A 15,342-nucleotide genomic window follows, 5' to 3' on the forward strand; every position below is an offset into this window, starting at 1 on the left:
GAGTAACTTCCCATGAAAAAAGAGAAAACCGGGCAAGTAAAAAAGAGGAAAATATTATATTCCTATACTTTTGTACACAGAAAGTGAAGTAAAAAAGGGGAAAATCAAAACCAAAAAAAGAGGAAATCAGTTGAAAAGAGGATGTCTCACATGCCTGGGTTACAGAGCAGTTTCAGAAACTGTCAAGTCTGAGAAATGTTTGATTTTCAGAGAAAAAAAAACCTCACAAGAATTAAGTATTTAATTTAAAGCATTATTTAAATTGGTACAACAAGCCGAGCTAAAATTTATGTACACGATTTGCATCTTCTCCTAGTTTACATCGAAGCGAGTTTCTTTCGCTTTGTTTAGATTTACTGCTGAAAATTAAAGAAAATAAAAGGTTAACAAATAAACAGTTGACAAAATAGCTGAATCAACCTAACATTTTGTTTGTGTTTTATGTATATTTATTTTATATATCAATCACAAAAGTAAATAAACATTTTTAATACCAACCACCAGCCAGATGTGCAAGAGAGAAAAACAAATTACAAAAGGCAAATTGCGCTTAATTGCTTTAGACAATTTGTCGCTGGTTTAAACCGACATCTCAATCAAATTACATGTACTAAAATAAGAGACTACTTCTGCATGTGTTTACTTGTTGACAACAGTGTCATCAGCTGCAAACGTCTGATTACATTAACAACAATCAACTCAAATCAATGTAACATTTATTTCCGCAATAAGAAAAAAAACATAATTATTTGAACACAACTTAGAAGTACAATACAATCAAAGAGTAGACATGACCATTGATAATCACCTAGGAAAAAAACAAAGTGATAATCAAAGTAGCGAGTAGGGAGACTGTCCAATTTTAATTTACTCAGTGACAGTCAGTTGTCCTTGCATAAATGGAAAAAAGAAGGGAAAAAAACAAACATTGACTGGCTACACATCTCAATCAAATTACACGTACTAAAATAAGAGACTACCGCTGCACGCATTTCTCCTCTTGTTGACAACAGTGACATCAGCTGTAAACGTCTGATCACATTAACAATCAATCCAATTCAATGTAACACTTATTTCCGCAATTCTCTGAATCATTTGGACAAAAAAAGTACAATACGAGCAAAGAGTAAACATGAAGGTATTGACTGACCAATGATAACGATACTGAACAAAAAATCAATGTAATAATATATGTCGTGAGTAAAGGAGGCTGTTCAATTATAATTTACTCAGTCAGTTTCCTAAATGAATGTATTCGAACAAAGAATTGAAAAGTTACACAGCACTATTTTCAGATGAGTCGCTAAAATACATTTTACATGCTAACTAATTTCCGCGATATTGTGAAATTGTTTTAACCATTTTTACAAAAACTACAGCAGGTAATATTTTAAGAAAGCTATCTACCATGTCTACTGTCATAATCTTTAAACCGTGTAAGTTTAATGTAAACAGTACCCAACCACTTTAAAGGTATTAATAATAATAATAATACAGCATTTTTAAAGCGGACTTAATCTGTAAAACATTCAAAGGCGCTGGTCAAAGAACAAGAAGAAAATTTCACTCAATATCTGCATAGACGTTTCTGAAGAGATGGGTTTTGAGAGAATGTTGGAATCGTGAGATGTCATGTGTGTCCTTCTTGAGATGTTGAGGCAGAGAGTTCCAGAGGCAGGGTGAAATGTTACTGAATGCCCTGTCCCCATAGCTGGATAAGCGGGTCAGAGGAACATAGAGCATGCTGCCCGATGACCTCAGACCCGGCCTGACACTACGGGGCTGAATCATGCTCTGTATGTAGGTACACGTACATGTAGGAGCTACATGTAGTCCATGAAGAGCCTTGAATGTCAGAAGGATGATCTTGTATTACAAAGGATTGGTCAAGATAATAAACATCCTAGGATCATGCAAGGAATTACATTAGTTGGAACTCCTGCGTGCCACACCCGATAGTATAAAGCATGGTGAGAAATGGCTAACTCTGAAGTGACATAGTTTTCGAGAGAGAAGTAATTTTCCACTAATTTGATTTCGAGACCTCATTCAGATTTAGAATTTGACGGGGTTTGAGGTCTCAAAATCAAGCATCTGAAAGCACATAACCTTGTGTGTCACGGGTGTTTTTACTTCCATTATTATCTCGCAACTTCGATGAGCAATGGAGCTCAAATCTTCACAGGTTTGTTATTTAAACAAAATTCTTTGACAATTACCAATAGTGTACAATGCCTTCAAAACTGTGTGAAAACAAGTTTCAATAAGTCTCAATTGGAACTTGCATCTTTCATCCGATACACTTACAAACAAATTCAAATCATGATCAACACCGAAGAACAAATTTGTCACCGTGTTTTCAGCAAAACATGAACTGTGGATGGTGGACAATGTTGCACCTTTTTCACAAAGTTAACTTTAGTGCATGATGTAACTCTCTTCTAATATCCAATCGTTCTCCATTTTTTTTTACCTCGCTTTTCAGAAATTCAATTTCCTTTTTAATCAAATTGCTAGAACTCCAGCTTGTTTCTATTACACCATATTAACTTTGGAATAATGATTGTCCATGTGTTATATCACCTTCAGATGTGCCCCTCGATAGAAACTAAGTTTACAGAAATGCAATTTCACATTAATTGTAGGAAAACAATCTGTTTTTGCTTTCGTTTTGGAGTTCACAGCACAAAATGTAATGCTCTGGAAGTGGACACAGTGGGTGTTCTATACCTTAATTGCCTGATAACGTCTCAAATGAATCACCTAGGGGTTAGCCTTGTCTCAAGGATTTTTTTACGCAAGCACCCTGCTTTGAATTCACCAGGTAGCATGAATCACATGATGGACGACGAACTGCACAGTACTGCATGCAGTACTTAATATACAGTAATTGTGTGCTACAAGGGTTCCAGAAGCGCAGAATTCTGTGGTGAGCACAGCCATGAAATTTGGCCAAGGACAAAAAACAATATTTGACCCTACATGTGAATGTACAATTACTACAATGTACGAAGGGGAAACAATACGAAAACCTTCATTCATAAATACCTCAGACAGTTTTGCTATTTCTATTGGTGGAGAGCACGTCACATGCGTGTGTATAAACCTTTGTTCATGACCGGTAAAATGGGCGTGACACGCGACCTTGCACCTGTTCTTTTAAGACAGTTTCTTCATTCCTATTGGTCGAGAGCAACAGCTGAAGCAGTTGTGCCACATCACGCGATACGCGCACAGCATTCCCTATACATGTAAGGAGTTATTTACCTGAGGGCGGCGGAGGGCTTTACCATTTCATAGCTGGAGGGGTGTTGTGTTGAAAGAAACCATTTAACAATTAAAACTTTTGCATTTATTTTACTTTTTGACCAAAAAGTGATGATGTTTTTATGAGTGGGAATCAAAGTGTGTTGAGTCGGTTTTCAACTAGTAGGCCTGGTTCTTTATAATTTACCTCAACTTCGTATCGGTATTAACAAGAACCAGTCCTCGTTGGGATTAAACCACTAGTTGAAAACCTCTTCACCACACATTGATTCCCTTATTTATTTAACTACATTGTAAAACTAAGATTCAATCACTTTTTTTTCTGATGAAATCAATTTACTTTCCTGTTCAATTTTTCCCCCTAAGTCTCTTACAATCTGTTGATGTATTTCAGGGCATTTTTAGAGAACAAAATATCCACTTGTTTTCACAACACATTCTTTGAGAAACAACACTGAAAAAAAAAAAAAAAATCAATTGAGGATGCAGACCGGTCTTTGTACGTCACGTAGCTGGCTCTATATTCTCCACGTTTCTTGCGCTTCCGCACGAAGGGTTCAACCCAAACATGGCCTGGCCTCGATGCCGGAACATAAAGAAGGACGGCCTGTTACCAACTGTGTCAAAAGATCTGCAATGAACGGGAGAGAATTTAAAATAAATGTTGAGGGGCCCACTTTTGTTGAACTAATAAAAAAAAAATCATGCACAGAGCAAAAACAGAATGCAATGAACAGTCAACACTCATTCTAAAGAGCACTGTTTTCAAACAGAGGTCCCGCTTACAAAAGTAGGCTACATGTTGAAGTCCCAAATATCAGAGCTGCTTTGACAACTCCCTAAAAAAGGATTTTGGAGGGTTACGATAAGGATGGAAGAGGAATAGCCTAGGGTAACAGAATCGCCTAGACTAGAGGGGTAACAGAGTATTCTAGGATAACAGAGTATCCTAGGGTAACAGAGTAGCACAGGGGGTAACAGAGTATTCTAGGATAACAGAGTATCCTAGGGTTAACAGAGCAGCCTAGGGTAACAGAGTATTCTAGGATAACAGAGTAGCCTAGGGTAACAGAGTAGCACTGGGTAACAGAGTATTCTAGGATAACAGAGTAGCCTAGGGTAACAGACTAGCACTGGGTAACAGAGTATTCTAGGATAACAGAGTATCATAGGGTTAACAGAGTAGCCTAGGGTTAACAGAGTAGCCTAAGGTAACAGAGTAGCACAGGGGGTAACAGAGTATTCTAGGATAACAGAGTATCCTAGGGTAACAGAGTAGCACAGGGGGTAACAGAGTATTCTAGGATAACAGAGTATCCTAGGGTAACAGAGTGGCACAGGGTAACATAGTATTCTAGGATAACAGAGTATCCTAGGGTAACAGAGTAGCACAGGGGGTAACAGAGTATTCTAGGATAACAGTATCCTAGGGTAACAGAGTAGCAAAGGGTAACAGAGTATTCTAGGATAACAGAGTATCCTAGGGTAACAGAGTAGCACAGGGTAACAGAGTATTCTAGGATAACAGAGTATCCTAGGGTAACAGAGTAGCACAGAGGGTAACAGAGTATTCTAGGATAACAGAGTATCCTAGGGTAACAGAGTAGCACAGGGGGTAACAGAGTATTCTAGGATAACAGAGTATCCTAGGGTAACAGAGTGGCACAGGGTAACATAGTATTCTAGGATAACAGAGTATCCTAGGGAAACAGAGTAGCACAGGGGGTAACAGAGTATTCTAGGATAACAGTATCCTAGGGTAACAGAGTAGCAAAGGGTAACAGAGTATTCTAGGATAACAGAGTATCCTAGGGTAACAGAGTAGCACAGGGTAACAGAGTATTCTAGGATAACAGAGTATCCTAGGGTAACAGAGTAGCACAGGGTAACAGAGTATTCTAGGATAACAGAGTAGCCTAGGATAACAGAGTATCCTAGGGTTAACAGAGTAGCCTAGGGTTAACAGAGTAGCCTAAGGTAACAGAGTAGCCTAGGGCAACAGAGTAGCCTAGGGCAACAGAGTAACACAGGGTAACACAGTAGCTTTGGGTAAATGAGCAGCAGAATAATAGACTACATATGGTAACAAAATAGCTTTAGGTAACAGAATTGACTACGGTAACAGAATTGCCTAGGGTAACAGAATAGCTTTGGCATGTTTGGGTAACAGGCAAGCTGTAACAGAATAGCCTAAGGTAACATAATAGCCTACATGTAGGGTTACATAATAGCCTTGCGTAACAGAATAATAGACTACAGTATGGTAACACAATAGCTTTGGGTAACAGAATTGCCTAGGATAACAGAAAAGCTGTAACAAAATAGCCTTAGGTAACAGAATAGCCTTGGGCAACAGAACATCCGTAACAGAATAGCCTAGGGTAACAGAATAGCATTGAGCAACATAACATGAGGGTATAACAGTATTCTACTTACTTCTTCTCCATGTCTGCCATAGCTTTGATTCCCCTGAACTGCCCAGCTATGTTGAGAACACCATAGATTGTAAACAGGAGACTGATCAAGCACTGGCAAATGATCTACAGACAGAGAAGAACAATTACATCAGAACAATAGGTCAATAAATTCTGGATATGTGGCGTGTGTCTGTTTAGTGTTATTGTGCTCGACGCAAGCACAGATTGTAGCCCATCAACCATGTCATATTTGCCCATGCTGCCTACATACTATAGAAAAGTTTATGGAATGCTCTACCTACAGTAGTACATCAGCCTTTTAACAGCAAAAATATGGCGTGTCACAACCTTACGCGGTTAAGAGCACCGGATTCAATCAGTCTCTCTTCTGATCAGCAGTGGGTTCCAGTCCCGGTCGTGACACTTGTGTCTTTAGGCAAGACACTTAATACCATGATTGCTTCGTAAAGTTGGAGAGATACATAGCTTTCTGTTCTACCAGCCAAGCTTTTGATAGATGTTACCCAAGCCGGCCTATATCCATATGGACTGTAAAGGAGGTAACCCTGTCTTAGCCCTAGGAGTGGGTGGCAACGGCCCCTGGAAAATAGTAGATTTGAACACCACACCTTGAAGTTGCCTTCAGGCCTTGTGTGTCTGGCGACTTGCATACAACAATGTAAAAAAAAATGTAAACAATGACAGTTGAACAATCCATGCTTCAAAAGATATTGCTTGCTACATATATTTGCCTGGTAACATGCAGGCCTACTGAATGCAAAGATATTTTGCTTGTTTGTTGATCTCCTACATTGCTTAGGTTTTTCCTAATTGTTTGCCTATTCAAAGTCAAAGAAGCCATGGTCTATGTTGCCATGGTGATGTTCTTAATCTTAGTGCCTGGCGTTGGTCTTAGTGCCTGGTTTTGGTCTTAGTGCCTGGCGTTGGTCTTAGTGCCTGGTTTTGGTCTTAGTGCCTGGTTTTGGTCTTAGTGCCTGGTTTTGGTCTTAGTGCCTGGTTTTGGTCTTAGTGCCTGGTTTTGGTCTTAGTGCCTGGCGTTGGTCTTAGTGCCTGGTTTTGGTCTTAGTGCCTGGTTTTGGTCTTAGTGCCTGGTTTTGGTCTTAGTGCCTGGTTTTGGTCTTAGTGCCTGGTTTTGGTCTTAGTGCCTGGTTTTGGCCTTAGTGCCTGGTTTTGGTCTTAGTCCTAGTGCCTGGTTTTTGTCTTATTGCCTGGTGTAGGTCTTAGGGCCTGGTTTTGGTCTTAGGGCCTGGTTTTGGTCTTAGGGCCTGGTTTTGGTCTTAGGGCCTGGTTTTGGTCTTAGGGCCGGGTGTAGGTCTTAGGGCCTGGTGTTGCTCTTAGTGCCTGGTTTTGGTCTTAGGGCCGGGTGTAGGTCTTAGGGTATGTTATTGATCTCTGGGCCTCTTTCCCAAACACTTTCAGGCTTCACAATGAAAGTGCCGTTTGCAAGATGAAAGTGGCCAAGTATTAAAAATCCAGACCTTTGATTGTATCAGCATATTGTGATGACTAGCCCTAGAAATGAGCTACAGGATACATGTTGTGTATTATTATTATACTTACATCAATGGGTAATCTTGTAAACTCTTGCTCGGTTAATCGCAAATATGTCCTGTCTGTAAAGATAAAAAGGAGACGTACACTAAGATGTGATCACAAATTCACAAGGCAAGTAAAGATGAAAAAGTTGTTCAACATACTGTATCTCACCATACATGTAGGCTATCCCCCTATTACATAGTAAGTTGAACAAAGAGAAATTGACAAGAGCAGGATTTAAACCTTCAGGAATATCGTCCTGATGTGGCAGTATCAAATCCCACTCCAGTCAATTTGTCTTTATTCAACCTTTTAGCCAACCCAGTCAGTTTCCCCTGCGGATTTAATCTACCCTACATGTGTACATATCTAGGTTAGAGAGCCAGTGGGATACCATACACATGTAGCTTACAAAAACCAGTGAGATGAAATAAAAGCAAGCCTGAATTGGCGGCTACAGCTCTGACTGCAGCTAAACAATAATATGTATGTGTTCAAGTACTATAACAGTTATGATTAAAGGTAGGTATCAAAAAAACACGCGAGTAGAACGAGCGAGAACGAGTTTTAACGAGCGCACTCGGTATTCCCCGGTCCTGCACGTACTCGCTCGAAACCGCACGCTAACGCTCGACATCGCTCGGTAGCCTTTGATAATGAAATCCCAAACAAGCGAGTGCTTTCGAGGAGTCACTGACCCATGAACGGTGGTCATCTTTTCCCAACTGAAGATCTGTAACCCAAGTAAAAATTCAAACGGACGTACGCAAATGGATCAAGACTCGCATGCATGAGGTCGTATAAGTGCGTCCTCAACATCAGCCTTACTATTGTAGCAAAAGTCATAGCCGTAGACAAAGCTGCCAATTCAGATGTTTGGCCTTGGTCTCTACATGTAGGGACTTAATAACAAAATAAAATAATATAAGGTATTTATATTGCGCTTTTTCAAAACATGATCTAAGCACATAACAAAGGAAAGGATAAATTACAACTAGCTTAAAACAAATCATAAATCTACTATTTAGGAAAGAAATAAGTTTTAAGTTTGTTTCTTAAAAGTAACGGCACACGAAGATTTGCGGACATTAATTAAGAGATTGTTCCAAAGCTCAGCAGCAGAGTGTGAGAAGAAGTGTTTACCATGTAAGTTAATTTGGACTCATGAGTGTTATTAAGCCGAGTCTAAGTATTAAACTCCCTGTGTGATTTGGTATGTAATTTCATGTAATGTATATTTGCATGCTTACTTTCATTGTAAAATCTGAGATTCATTTACAAAACATTAATCCGACCGGGGTCCCTTGCTACAAAATTTACGAGCGTGTATTGTTTATTTGTTAACACCATGCGTCATGGATTTTGTGAGCTTTCCCACTGCAAAGTTAAAAAACTAACAACCCTTGTGCGACATGAAAGTGAAATGACAAATTGGTAATCCTGATCAAATGTAAGTTGGACAAGATAGCACCCACAATAGCATGCTCTCTATGGGTTTTTTCACCTAGGACGTCGTTCAAGAAACAAGGGTTCCTTTCACACGATGTTGTAGCCCAGGTCCTTGGTCAAAACTTCCGGGAGTGTAAGATTTTGTCGTACATGTAGGTCCAGACCTCCAACAAAATGTAGCAATGTTGGACAAGATTTGACAAGGGACCCTGGACACTCAAAAAGTTATTTCACACGAGGTGCATTTTGTAAAATCTTACAACCATCATGCTACAATTTAGCAAGGGACACTTGCTATTAAATTGCTCTCGTGTGAAAGGGGCTTTACATAGTACGTACAGTATGTACGTCAGTTCCTTCAAGAGAAATCCCAAGACGTTGTGATCATCTTTAACCTGTTTGCTTCAGCTTTACTAATCCCTTTTCCCCAATTGCCAATTAGGGATTATTTTCCTGCCACAGCGCCACTTTCTCTTCTAGCCAATATAGTTGTTTTTGTTTAACGAATCCCTGCGGACATCATTATATCCTGTCCATTTTCTTATTGACATATTACTCATTTTAATGTTTACTATGTTCTGTTTTTATGGTTGTTTTTTTCAGATGCACATTCAGACCATTGGGAATCCATTACATGTTTAGTTTGCGGTTATAGGCCCTACATGTACATGTACCATGGCCCAGTTTCATAGCCCTGCTACGCGGCTGATTTGTTGCTTATACTGTGCGATTTCTATTTCATAGCGCTGCTGACCTTAAGCGCACGATAAGGCATGCTAACCTTGCGGTACTTACCGCACGAATATAAATGACGTCACAATGCAAATCCACTGTATTTACATACAGTGTTTGTAAAGCTTAAAGGAACACGTTGCCTTGGATCGGTCGAGTTGGTCTTTGAAAAGCGTTTGTAACCGTTTGTTATAGAATGCATATGAGTAGAAAGGTGTTGTTAAAGTAAAATACAATGATCCACACAAACATGCCTCGAAATTGCACGGTTTTCCTTTTACTTCGTCGGATAACGTGGTCGGCCATTTATGGGAGTCAACTTTTTGACTCCCATATAAATGGCCGACTGTGTTTAGTTCGCAAAGAAAAGGAAAACCACGCAATTTCGAGGCAAAATTGTGTTGATCATTGTATTCTAGTTTTAAAACATCTTTCCAACCATGCATTTTATAACAAACGGTTACAAACGCTTTTTTATAGACCAACTCGTCTGATCCAATGCAACGTGTTCCTTTAAAGAAGGTTAGTTCGGAATTATTATTCTATTATTATGAAGTCCATAAGCCAGAGGCTGAAAATTTACATCTTTAGTTGATATTGCAACATATCCCCTTCGAAAGGTTAAAGCTACAGGATCCTTGAAGATACAGTCTAGCTTGTAGTTAATCAGTGTTTTGTCTTCACATCTACCATGTCTACACAGTGTCACTTACACAATGAAATTTCTGTTGACGACTTAATTGGTAAAGGAACAGTCTCTAGTCTGACATTTAAGAGAAATATTGACAGGCAGAGTTCAAGTGGTATACAACGGCTGTTTGAGTATAAACCTAAATCGCAAATATTCGGTACATGTACATGGAAACGCACTAGGCATGGAATGAGGTGCTTGCTTGTCTTATGCAGCTAAAGATCAGGTTTGATCCCTACATGTTGCTAGACCACCAGGCACCTCATTCAACAATTAGCGCAACTTGCACAATGGGTATTACAAAAAGGTCTAAATGCACTGTTTTGATAATTTTTCTAAAGCCCGTATTATGGGTTAAAAAAAGTGTTAGGCCTACATGTTCTCTCGAAACAACCAATGACTTAAACAACAATAAAAGAGGCACAAGGGTGCATATCTTACAGTGAAAACCTTTTGAAAACTGTCGCATTGTGAATACAGTATTTTGTGTTTTAAGAATGCCTTTTTTAAGGTGTGAAGTACAAAGGAAACTGAAGTTTGCTTGATAATGACCAGTGAAATGTGATCAATCAATGACCATTTTGAAAACATACAGAATTATAGGGCCTATGGAGGCTCAAAAAGTTTGACTCCTATCATAAAATTTGATAATGGGGTCCTACAAATGTACATTATTACATTCATAAATAATGTAACTCCAAGACAGGTTCGCTATTCCTATTGGTGGAGAGCGCGTCACGTGGGGGTGTTTAAACCATTGATAATGACCAGTGTTTATAACCGATTGTGAGTGGAGACTCCGCGCTAGTCTTGATGCAAGATGTTTCTTGGGCGATGCAGGAGCTGTTGGTGAGTTGGCCGCGCTGTGTGTGAATGGAAAACCAGCGAATACGCACCAAGACTATCATAGTCGCATGCGCACGAACGGAACCGGAAAACATACGCGTATGGGCGTCGTACTAGTGCATGTAACATGAATGTATACTGAACATACATTGTACCATGGAGGTGGAAACATACAAAGCTCAAGCACTCAGAAATGGATAAGTTTTACAGAGTTTCTTACTTTATTACGCCTTTAAACCAAAATGGTTTTAATGTATGGGAATCAAAGTGTGTTGAATCGGTTTTCAACTAGTGGTTTAAACCCTGGTTCTTGATAATTTACCTTGACTACGTCTCGGTAAAACTATCAAGAACCAGGCCTCGTTGGGATTAAACCACTAGTTGAAAACCTCTTCACCACACATTGATTCCCTTTACAAGGCTCCCCTTAGTTTAGAACTAAGAATTAGAACTAAGAAAACTTGAAAGAAGCATGAGAACAGAGAGAAGAGACTTAGGCATAAACAAAATGTTATGTTGGCGTAACCTGACATTCTCTTAAAATACGAATATTTTTATTATTTCAAGGCCAAGTGAATAAGTGAATCAAGAGAAATTTCATGATTAAAATTTTAAAGACATGAAAATAAAATTAATGTCATCAAGAGTTAAAAAAACAAAAAAAAAACCACTAGTTGTTGTGTGCAGCCTTATTTTCTTTTATTATCGTGTATAATACCGGCTTAAAAAGTTAGAACTCATTTTCGTTGCTGGGACTGGGAGGGGGAAAACAAAAATCCCTACCTCCTATCCTACCTAACCTACCCTATTTTTGGGGGCCCGTTACTAACATAACATTTTTTTATTTATGCCTTACAGTGGGGCATGAGTGGCATGAGTAAGTATTGTTTGAAAACCGATGACAAAGAAATTCACTAGGCCTACCATTAATTCAACAGTACAAACTACAACCAATACAGGCCACTCCCTATTCATCATTTCATGCCAGTACCAGTCGGTAGATCGAGTCAAGCCCCCGTTTCCCTTCAAATTATTAAAGGAACACGTTGCCTTGGATCGGTCGAGTTGGTCTTTGAAAAGCGTATTTAAACCATTTGTAATATAGAATGCATAATATATGATTAGAAAGATATTTTAAAAGTAGAATAGAATTATAATGATCCACACAACACAAGTACATGTATCAGTCGAAATTGTGTGGTTTTCCTTTTATTACCTCGTCAACAAACACGGTCGGCTATTTTTATGGGAGTCAAACGTTTGACTCCCAAAGTTTATAAATGGCCGACCGTGTTAGTTCGCAAAGTAAAAGGAAAACCACGCAATTTCAAGGCAAATGTGTGTGGAACATTGTATTCTACTTTTGAAACAACTTGCTAACCATATAGTTGTGATAACGTAACGATCCTCCCGACGGCCACCAGTCGGGAGGAGGGTTACGTTATCGCAACTACTGACCATAATGCATTTTACAAACGGTTAGGCCTACACGTACCATGGGCCTACTCACACTTTTTAAAGACCAACTCGACCGATCCAAGGGGTACCGGTCAACTCGGTCCCAGTCAACTCGGTCCCAGTCAACTCGGTCCCAAGTCAACTCGGTCCCAAGTCAACTCGGTCCCAAGTCAACTCGGTCCCAAGTCAACTCGGTCCCAAGTCAACTCGGTCCCAAGTCAACTCGGTCCCAAGTCAACTCGGTCCCAAGACAGGGAAGCTTGCACGTGCGGGAGGGAGGGCAGGGAGGAACCGAAATTAACCCAAGTTATTTTAACAATAATATATTTTGTGATTTATTTTCGACCAAACATTAATTTTCTAATAGTTTTTTAATTGTATCTTGTAAAATGCGCTTTATAAGTCTTGTTTATTATTATTATTATTAATTAGTAGATTTTGGATACTTGAAATTTTTTATAGAACTGTTTTTATATTATTCAATTTTAAATGTAAGTTAGGCCTACTTGAAAAGAAATCAAAGACTGAAAGAGGATTCAATTATTAATGTTTGTCAGTTCATGAATTGTTGAGAGCCATACAGAAAACAATACTCTGGTTGAAAGCAAAGAGACATTTGAAGACAGTTTTTTGTGGCCAACACAATCGGTAATTTTCAAAATGTTGAATATATAGAAACAAATGGGTCGCTATTGGAGGCATCGAATATTGTACCCCGAACATGTACACACTTAACTTATCCCGTTTCATGTACAAAGTAAAAAAACATTAGTTGTTTTTTTCCAATTCAAAGAAAACATACTTCCCGTCAACCATAGGGACCGAGTTGACTTGGGACCGAGTTGACTTGGGACCGAGTTGACTTGGGACCGAGTTGACTGGGACCGAGTTGACTCATAAGCGATCCAAGGCAACGTGTTCCTTTCAATTCATTGTTTTTATTTGTTTTTCCCTTACTATAGTTAAATCTCAGCACTTAATTAAACCATAAACACAACTGTACAGTTATGTGGTACTTCAGACTAGAATCATGGAGAAACTTACGTTGTGCAGCTGAATAACCGGCATGGGCAAGCCCCAGGAATCCAACCAAAAGTGTGACACTGCTGAACGTCGCCATTTTGTAAAGAGTTGCAGGTTGTCAACGACTGTTTCGTGATCACTGATTGGACGGACAGACAAAATCGATAAACGACATGCAAGAGCCGTTGCAACAGCGAGCTTTTTTCTTTTTTTTAAGGGCCGGGCGGCAATGGTAATGCTATTTTTAACGCACAAAACATGTCAATTCAAGGGGTGCCCGAAGGCACATACAAAATAAAAAATATATCTGTTATGAAACTTCACTATTGAAGGGACGTGTTTTTCACTGAAATTAACTTTGCAAAAACGTTTGGCTAGAAGCCTACAACAGCGTTCGATATATTATAGTTTAGTCAATCTGTGGTTTGCCCTTGACAAAATTGCAGCAGAAATGTTTTTTTTTTTTTTTTTTTTTTTTTGCAACAGTCTTTTTAAGCTCTTATCTCCGAAAAACCATTAATTTTATTTTATTAACAAAGTATCACAAAAGTAAGCAGAGGAAATTTGCATAATTTGCATAAATAAAAAATTGCCTTTCCGCCTCTTACTATAATTTTCACAGCGAATTTGGATGCAAAAGTCTCTTGAAACCCTAAGAAAACAAAGTATCAAAAAAAGTTTTAAAAGAAGTACGGACATAATTATGCATAACTTACATCAATTGAAAATTCCCGTTTTTGCCTCTATTTTCACTTATGCTTGTATGCATGCGCCATGATAATAGTAAAATAAGTATAATTTTCACATCGAATTTGGATGCAAAAGTCTCTTGAAACCCTAAAAAAACAAAGTTTAAAAAAAGTAAAAAAAAAGAAGTACGGAATTAAATCTGCATAATTTACATTAATTGAAAATTCCCGTTTTCGCCTCTATTTTCACTTATGTTTGTATGCATACGCCCTGATAGTAGCAAAATTATATAATTTCCACATCAAGTTTGGATGCAACGTCTCTTGCTTGAAACCCTAACAAACATAGTATCAACAAAAGTAGAAAAAAGAAGTACGGGAAATAATATGCATAACTTGCTGTTTTCGCCTCTATTTCACTAGTAAGTGTGTGTGTACACGCACTGATAGTTGTAGAATTGGTATCATTGTCACATCAAATTGTCCTGCAAATGCCTCTTGAAACCAGGTAATCTTCCCAAATAAAGTATCAACAAAGGTACCAATATATTTTAATTACATTGTTTAATTAAAAAGTTACGTGCGTATTATGAAATAACATGAAATGCAATACTTACTGCACCTTTAAATGATGTTTGACGTCTTGGACTGGGCAGTGGGCACCATTGGTAGGAAAATGTTCGGGATATTCCAAACTTTACAGAATTATAATCTCTAGCCCGGTCATTGGTGGGTTCCAGTATTGTTTCTTGTTAGTGCATAAAATTAAAATTTATTGCACCTTTGTCACTTTAAAATTGTTGATACTTTATTTGGGAGAGTTAGGCCAACCATGGTTTCAAGAGACATTTGCATGAAAATTTGATGTGACAATAATATCAATTCTTCAACTATCAGGGCGTGTGCACACATGCACTAGTGAAAATAGAGGCGACAACGGCTTTGTTGATACTTTGTTTTGGAGGGTTTCAAGAGATGCACATTTAAGGTGAAAGTAGACAACTTTCACTCAGGGCTTATGTGTAAACAGGTGCAAAAACGGCAACTTTTACTTTATGCAAATTATGCATATTTCCCCTGCTTAGTTTGTGCTACTTGTTTGATATGTTGTTTTTGAGGGTTTAAATAGACTTTTTCCAGGTCAAACAATTGTTTTGCTTTTACTAGACTAATACAGTAAATGAAGCGTTTAAGAAACATTAATTTAACTTTA

General features: G+C 38.5%; 1 protein-coding gene across 1 annotated transcript; it reads right to left on the reverse strand.

The window, feature by feature from the left end:
* Positions 1-426: 426 nt before the first annotated feature.
* LOC139944846 (ER membrane protein complex subunit 5-like) lies at positions 427-13,548 on the reverse strand. Its single transcript, XM_071941979.1, has 4 exons — positions 13,462-13,548; positions 7,266-7,318; positions 5,704-5,807; positions 427-3,898 (listed from the first exon to the last, which is right to left on the reverse strand). The coding sequence occupies exons 1-4, from the start codon at positions 13,535-13,537 to the stop codon at positions 3,772-3,774; spliced, it is 360 nt and encodes a 119-aa protein (XP_071798080.1). The 5' UTR covers positions 13,538-13,548; the 3' UTR covers positions 427-3,771.
* Positions 13,549-15,342: the final 1,794 nt, after the last annotated feature.

Source organism: Asterias amurensis, chromosome 12 (assembly GCF_032118995.1).
Source record: "Asterias amurensis chromosome 12, ASM3211899v1".
Lineage (NCBI taxonomy): Eukaryota > Metazoa > Echinodermata > Asteroidea > Forcipulatida > Asteriidae > Asterias > Asterias amurensis.

Excerpts from the sequence above, each read along its gene's own strand:
- LOC139944846 (XM_071941979.1), bottom strand. The coding sequence starts at position 13,537 with ATGGCGACGTTCAGCAGTGTCACACTTTTGGTTGGATTCCTGGGGCTT. Across the intron at positions 5,808-7,265 it reads TTACAAGATTACCCATTGAT|ATCATTTGCCAGTGCTTGAT; the intron begins GTAAGTATAATA and ends CTCTGTCTGTAG. Across the intron at positions 3,899-5,703 it reads ATGGCAGACATGGAGAAGAA|ATCTTTTGACACAGTTGGTA; the intron begins GTAAGTAGAATA and ends CGTTCATTGCAG.